Raw genomic sequence first — 8291 nt, forward strand, 5'->3', positions numbered from 1 at the left:
TTACAAACAAGGAAATGTCACTATGACATTTACTAGCTAGAAAAGAAGGAGGTCGGGGGTGAAAAGTGAATGGTGTGTGAAGCCCAGAAATTCCTCCTTGATTATCCAAGTGATGCTGTGAGGCAAACGCTTCCACTTACCAAGAAGAGCAGAAAAATGTGCACTTTCCTTCTACCAGTTACATTATAGCTCTTATTTTAAGAGACAAATTGTGTAAAATGCTACAATAAATGCAATTTTGATGATAAGGACAGAACATTCAAGTCTAAAACTTATGTGTTAGCCAACTTTCAAAAAAGTAAACTTTTTTTTTTTTTTTTTTTTGGATTCACTCTTGTCGCTCAGACTGGAGTACAGTGGTACAATCTCGGCTCACTGCAATCTCTGTCTCCCAGGTTCAAGTGATTCTCCTGCCTCAGCCTCCTGAGTAGCTGGGATTACAGGTGCCTACCATAACACCCGGTTAATTTTTTTTTTTTTTTTTTTGTATTTTTACTAGAGACAAGGTTTCACCGTGTTAGCCAGGCTGGTCTTGAACTCCTGACCTCAGGTGATCCACCCTCCTCAGCCTCCCAAAGTGCTGGGATTATAGCCATAAGCCACTGTGCCCAGCCTAAAAAAAGTGAGAAACTTTTAAATGTGTGTATTACATATTGTGGGAAACATTGATGTCTTATTCTGGACAAGAATAGCTCAAATGCCACACATTTTTAAATGTGCATCATTCCACATTGGAGTTTCTTTGCAGCACTATTGTGTTGAGGGCTCTGTATGTATCCATTGTGTTGTGTTTTATAAAATGAATACCTGGAACAGAAGTGTCCCTGTGGCAGGTGGGGCAGCACCTGGGTGGTGAAGAATGTGGGGTGAGTCAAAATTGAGACAAGCATGAGGTCTTTTAAGAACTTGAAAAGTATTTCAATATCTGAAATAGAAGGCTCAATGTTAGAAACTTGATAATGGAACTAGGGTTGCAGACAAAAAAGTATTTGAATCTAGGTGTAGAATTCTCATCCCCAGAGGGAATAAGCTAGAAAGTTAGTTCATGATGAATAAACCAACATCTAGACAATATGAAGATAGAGTTTAAAATAAATAATGTACATTTACTGTGGAAAGGGAATTTTTAATTTTCTATTGTTAAGTACAGCAACCTGGGAAAAGAAAAAGAAGTTCTTGATGGTAATTAGGAAAGAAAAAGGAAAAGGTTTATCCATGGATTAAAGGAGAAGGTACCATATGCCAGAAGCATATAATATTTTATCTCACTTAACCCTCTCAGTAATCTCAGGAAGTGCATTTGTAAGGAGAACTCAGAGATATTAAGTAACTTGCCTAAGATCACGAGGTTCCTTTGTATGTCTGTTCGTTCATATGTAGGCATGAGATCAGCTTTAGTATTATACTACCAAAGAGTTTTTCAAGGCAGTTGTGCTGGTTTATATAAGGGCTTCAACACTTGATATTATCACCTTTCTGGATGTGGGGCTTCAAGTGAGGTTATGGAGGTATCTCAGTGTGGTTTTGATCTACGTTTTCTTGATGACTAGTGAATATTAAACACTTATGCTTATTGGCCATGTGTATTGTCTTCAAATCTTTTGCTTGTTTTATTTTTAGCTCAGTTATCTGTCTTTTGAAAAAAATGATTTTTAAATATATTTTGAAAAGAGTTCTTTGTCAGATACATGCATTGCAGTGTATTTACCACCTATGACTACTTTTTCAGTCTCTTAATGGTCACTTTTGATGGTTAAAAGCTCTTAATTTTAATAAAGACAATTTTAACAACAACAAATTCAGACCTGGGCTTAACACCCAAATTCTGTGAATCTAACAGGTTAATTCTAACACCAAACTGAATAGTAAATAGTGAAAAGGAAGTAAATTAATCAAAATGTCCACTTAGCAATTTGGTCACCAGTGAAATTGGCCTTTGAGTAAATAAGGTTCTTCTTCATTATCGGAATGGTACCATACAGTAGAATTGTCTTCCTAGAAATTATGGCTCTGATTTACTTGCTGAAAGATCATTGATTTTCATAGGTTGGTCTTGCACCCATTGATCTCAAAGCTTTCTCATTAGCTGTAATTATGAGTTTTTGCTGATTTTGTACATGAGATCATGGTGTCCACAGATGATAGCAGTTATATCTTACTTCCCGTACCTTGTTGTTCCTGTTTATTTTTTCTTATGTTCTTTATATTGTGTATATTTAAGGTATACAAGGTGATATTTTGATATATGCATACATTGTGAAATGATAGCAATCAAGCTAATTAATACATCTGTCACCTCACACAATCTTGGTCAGGACCTCCAGTACTATGTTAAACAGTAGTGTTTCCAGTGGAAGTTACTCAATATTCTAGCATAATTGGGACACATAATGGTGTGATTTACTAACATAGGGAAGAAAGAGAAAGGAATAGTTTGGAGGAAAATGTAATCATCCCTGTGATAGGACCAAGTAGAGACACTCAGTAGGGAGCTGGCCATGAATGTCTCTAGCTCTGGAAAGGGGTAATTCTAGGAGATTTAAACTTGGGAATCATCGACTGACAAGCATTAACTTAAACTGTGAGGTTACTTTCCAGTTTCTGCTCAGGAAGAGCTGGAGGGTTACACCCAACTTTAAAACAGGAGGAAAAAAGCCAGAAGTGTGAGCTCCTCACTTTTTTTAAATCCACTAGAGAGAAGATATTGCAGGACAACCAAGTAATCCAAATCTAAGAAGAGATAAAAGACTACAGGCTGAAATAGGGTTTGAACACACTTGCTTAGTTGATTCAGATCAAGTCAGACGTCAATAGGAAGGACTCAGCTGGAATAACAGGTGAATTGGTAGAGGTCAAGTGTGGGTTGCTGAGGGACAATGGAGTCCCTGGGGGCTGCTTCTATGCGGAGAAGGCAGGGTTCATATTCTCTTGAAGACTTTTTCTTTGTGAATCCAGGCATTCACAGGGAAGCCTGGGAAGAGTGCAGAGAAAACTTTCTCAAAGGTGCTGCCTGAGGGAGGGGAGAACCAGCCTCTGCAGAGGAGATGCTGGACTCAGCCTGGACTCTACTGCCCCGTCTCCATGAAGGAATAAAAAGTCTTAATCTGCCATCGGAAAGACAACAAAAGCTGTCACCCTCAGGCCGAGATGAATACTTATTGCAACTGGTGTATGAAAATGGGAAAACTCATCTATCCCAGAGAATCAGCAGTAATATATTCTAGGCTCAGAACCACAGCAGTCAGAGAAGGGGCACTCCTCAAAGCCACACTCCCAAGACCAAAGAACATAGTCCCTGGCTGAAGCCGAGGACAAAGAAGAACTAAGAACAAAGAAGAATATCCTAAACCCAAGGTACTGATAAATCTGAGGCCAGTGGTACACTCAACATAAATAAACAACAACAAATCCCAAACCCAGCCCAAGACCTAACTAGATTAAAACAAACTTCCAAAGAAAGGCCAAGGAGAAGGGAAAAAAAACCAATTTCCAAGCACAAAACTGTTTACCTCACTCTCTACTATTCTGCAGGAGATGTTCAGCTATCAACAAATAAGGATGAGGAATATGGAAAGGCAAGAGACAAAGCAATCAAAAGAACCACTTAGACACAGACCTGTCTAACAGATAATTTAAAATAACTATGACTATGTTAAAGGCATGAATGGAAAAGGTGAACAGCATGTAAGACCAAATGGGCTATTGCAGCAACTCAAGACAGGAATCAATGGAAATGCTAAAAATAAAAATGAATATAAATGTGGATAAAATACACTTTTGACATGCTCACCAGTAGATTAAAAACCATTAATAAAGATGGATTAATAGAATTTTTACAAAATGAACCAGATATAAGTAAAGCAAAAATAAAAGGAACAGAGCATCCATGAGTTATGGTACAATGTAAAATGGCTTAACATAGGCATTATTGAAACCCCAAAAGTATGACAGAGATTTGAGGAGAAGAAATGTTTGAAGAAATATTGGCTAAGAATTAATTAGAATTAATTGGTCCAAAATTAATTAGAAAAACCACACCATGGATCTGAGAAGTTCAAGAATACTCTATAAATAAATGTCAATATAAGTGCATTTGTGTACACAGACACACACACATACCATGTTCAATTGCTGAAGAACAAAACATGAGAAGGTCCCAAAGGCACCCACAGGGAAAAGAAAGACACAAGAGGAGAACAAAGATAAGAATTATAGCAGACTTTTTGTCAGAAATCATGCAAGACAGAAGACAATGAAGTGAAATGAAATTATTATTATTATTATTATTTTGAGATGGAGTCTCACTCTGCCTCCCAGGCTGGAGTGCAATGGCACGATCTCGCCTCACTGTAACCTCTGCCTCCCAGGTTCAAGTGATTCTCCTGCCTCAGCCTCCCAAGTAGCTGGTATTACAGGCATGTGCCACCACGCCTGACTAATTTTTGTATTTTTAGTAGAGACAAGGTTTCACCATGTTGGCCAGGCTGGTCTCTAACTCCTGAGCTGAAGTGATCCACCTGCCTCGGCCTCCCAAAGTGCTGGGGTTACAGGCGTGAGCTACCACACCTGGCCCCCCTGAAGTGATCTTTTTGAAAGGCTGGAAAGAAAAGAGTCAACACAGAATTTTATACAGAGGGAAAATATCTTTCAAAAATGAAGGAGAAATACAGACTTTGTTAGACAAAAAGTGAGAAAATGTATTGCCAATAGACCTACATAGCAAGAAATTTTAAGAGAAAAAACATATTAAAAGAATTCCTTGAGGCAGAAGGAATATGGTACCAGAAAGAAACTTATATCTACACAATGAAACAAAGAATATTTAAAAAGAAACAAAGGAAAATAAAATTAGTTTTTTATACCTAATTGCTCCAAAAGATAACTGACTTTTTCAAGCAAAAATTTTAGATCTATAGTGTATTTATAGCATGGTTAAAAGGTATCTATGGTGTAGGGATCTTATAACAGTACGTTCCCAGTTCCCCCTTCACAGCATACATTGTTGTGATCCTTACACTTCACAGGAAGTATATATAAATACAGTCTCACTCTGTTGCCCAGGCTGGGGTCTAGTGGCACGATCTTGGCTCACTGCAACCTCCACTTCCTGGACTGAAACAATTCTCCTGCCTCAGCCTCCTGAGTAGCTGGGATTACAGGCATGCACCATCACGCTCGGCTAATTTTTGTATTTTTAATACAGATGGTGTTTCACCATGTTGGCCAGGCTGGTCTTGAACTCCTGGCCTCAGGTCATCTGCCTGCCTTGGCCTTCCAAAGTGCTGGGATTACAGGTGTGAGGCACCACGCCCCGCTGGGAGAATAATGTTATTTAAAGTTAGATGTTCTCTTTCCCTAAGCAGCCTGAGGTAATCTGTGAAAATGGTTCGCTATTCCCTTGACCCGGAGAACCCCACGAAATCATGCAAATCAAGAGGTTCCAATCTTCGTGTTCACTTTAAGAACACTCGTGAAACTGCTCAGGCCATCAAGGGTATGCATATACGAAAAGCCACGAAGTATCTGAAAGATGTCACTTTACAGAAACAGTGTGTACCATTCCGACGTTACAATGGTGGAGTTGGCAGATGTGCGCAGGCCAAGCAGTGGGGCTGGACACAAGGTCGGTGGCCCAAAAAGAGTGCTGAATTTTTGCTGCACATGCTTAAAAACGCAGAGAGTAATGCTGAACTTAAGGGTTTAGATGTAGATTCTCTGGTCATTGAGCATATCCAAGTGAACAAAGCACCTAAGATGCGCCGCCGGACCTACAGAGCTCATGGTCGGATTAACCCATACATGAGCTCTCCCTGCCACATTGAGATGATCCTTACGGAAAAGGAACAGATTGTTCCTAAACCAGAAGAGGAGGTTGCCCAGAAGAAAAAGATATCCCAGAAGAAACTGAAGAAACAAAAACTTATGGCACGGGAGTAAATTCAGCATTAAAATAAATGTAATTAAAAGGAAAAAAAATAAAAAATAAAAAAATAAATAAAGTTAGATGTTGATTAATTAATAATGCATATTGTAAACCTTAGGGCAACCACCAATAAAATGTGTAAACATGGGCATAAGTAATAGGTTGATAAAAGAGATAAAATGAAACAATGAAAACAATAAGCACAAATCAGAAAAAGAAGAAAAAAGAAACAAAGACAAATGGAACAACTTGAAAAGAGCTAGGAGGGTGGTAGATTTTAATCCAAAGAGAGCAACGTAATATTAAGTGTGAATGGTTTATACATACAAATTAAAAGGCAAAGATGGTCAGATTGGATTAAAAAAGAAAAAACTGTAAGCTCTTTTTGAGAAATCCAACTTAAATATACAGATTTAGATAGGTTAAAAGAAAAATAATAAAATCATTAACACAAAGAAGCTGGAGTAGTTATATTATTATCATATACAAGACTTTTGCCTCTGATATAAAAGACTTTTGCCTCTGATAATTTTTCTTGTTTCTTTTATATTAATATCATAGAAAAGACTTTTATATATTATATAATAATATATAAAAGAAAAGACTTTTCTATGATATTAATATAAAAGAAACAAGAAAAATTATCAGAAGCAAACAGGGGTATTGCATAATGATAAAGGAGGAATTTCTCTAGGGAGGTATAACAATACTATGTATGCATGCACCTAACGACAGAACACACAAAACCAAAAATTTAAAAAACCCACAGGAAGTCAAAAATTTTTTTAAAAAAGACAAATCCTCAATTGTGATTACAGACTGAAACTCTTTTCTTTCGTGTGTGTGTGTGTGTCTGTGTGTGTATGTGTATTTTATATATATATATATATTTTAAAGCAGGCATAATATTGGTAAGAATTTGGAAAGACTACTGTTAACTCAATTTACCTAATGACATTTGTAAATTAGTATGCAAGAACATCTGGATTATTCACCAAGACAGACTATATTCTGGGCCATAAAATAAACCTCACCAAATCTGAAAGAACAGAAAGCACATGAAATATGATCTCAAATTGCTAGGGATTTAAATTAGAAATTAATATCCAATAGGTATCTAGAAAATTCCTAAATACTTGGAAATTAAACATGTTTGTAAATAACCTGCATGTCAAAAAGAAAGTTTCAAGGAATTTAAAAATAATTTGAACTACATCAAAGTGTAAATAAACTATATTAGAATTTGTGTAATGAACAAAGCCATGCTTAGAGGAAAATTTATACATCTAAATTCTTATGCTGGAAAAGAAGAAAGATCTTAAATCAATGATCTAAGCTTCCCTCTTAAGAAATGAGAGGAAAAGCAAGTTTTACCCAAGGCAAGCAGAAGGAAAGAAATAATAAAGATGGCAACAAAGACAAAAAATAAAAAAAAGAAAATAAAAAAATCAATAGAGAAAATGAATTAAACCAAAAGCTGGTAATTTTTAAAGATCAATAAAATTGATAAACCTGTAACTGAACTCACCAAGAGAAAATAAAAGACATAAATTTAAAATATAAAAGAGAAACTAAATGAACAATTCTATGCCCATAAGCTTATAAAAGGCATAACTGCCAAATATAACTCAAGAAATAGGCAAGCAGAATATGTTTGTACTAATTATGTTGACTGAAATTAAGGCTGTTTAGGCAGAAACAATTTAGTAAAGGCTTACTGGAAGCCACATATGAGGATTGACTGGGGAAGACACATCAGCAAAGTGGGTATGTTCCAAAGTCTGCTACAAGTCCGAAGGCTTTTATAAGGAAGTTTGGGAGAAGGAAAGGTGACTCCTCATATCAGAGCTGTCCTTTTCACCGGAAGGTACAATACAGAGGTTAAGATCATTGGCAAGAGATTGCAACATACAGGCTAAAATGTCTGTGTGCAAGACAATCAGTAAAACTTCATGATTCTAGAACAAATCAGCAGTGTCTTTGTGTCAGTTGTTTACATGTTAATTGATATGTCAATCGTGTGAGGAACTGACAATAAAATTTGAGGATTCCTTATTCAAGGACAAAAGGTTCACCATGAATCATAAGACCATCGCCACGTGGGTAATTTGGAAGCTTGCCAAATGTGACCTAAGGTTATCAATTAAATAAATTGAAGGAATAGTTAATATTCTTCCAAAAAGGAAACTTCAGGAACAGAGGGTTTTACTTGGAATTCTGTCGGTATTTAAGGAATAAATAGGGGCCAGGTATGATGGTTCATGCCTATAATCCTGACTCTTTGGGAGGCTGAGGTGGGAGGATCACTTGAGGCCAGGAGTTCAAAACCAGCCTGGGCAACAGAGTGAGACGTCGTTTCTGTGAAAAA

The 8291-nt window shown here is 36.8% G+C and overlaps 1 protein-coding gene across 1 annotated transcript; it reads left to right on the top strand.

Annotated features, from left to right (window-relative positions):
- The first annotated feature begins 891 nt into the window (after positions 1-891).
- LOC117981157 (large ribosomal subunit protein uL22) lies at positions 892-5999 on the top strand. The gene has a single exon (XM_063606432.1). It carries the CDS (start codon positions 5383-5385, stop codon positions 5935-5937), a length of 555 nt encoding a protein of 184 aa, XP_063462502.1. The 5' UTR covers positions 892-5382; the 3' UTR covers positions 5938-5999.
- The last annotated feature ends 2292 nt before the right edge of the window (positions 6000-8291 follow it).

Source organism: Pan paniscus, chromosome 6 (genome assembly GCF_029289425.2).
Source record: "Pan paniscus chromosome 6, NHGRI_mPanPan1-v2.0_pri, whole genome shotgun sequence".
In the NCBI taxonomy this organism is placed as follows: Eukaryota; Metazoa; Chordata; class Mammalia; order Primates; family Hominidae; genus Pan; species Pan paniscus.

Bases quoted from the DNA above. Each gene is read 5' to 3' on its own strand.
- LOC117981157 (XM_063606432.1), top strand. From the start codon at position 5,383: ATGGTTCGCTATTCCCTTGACCCGGAGAACCCCACGAAATCATGCAAA.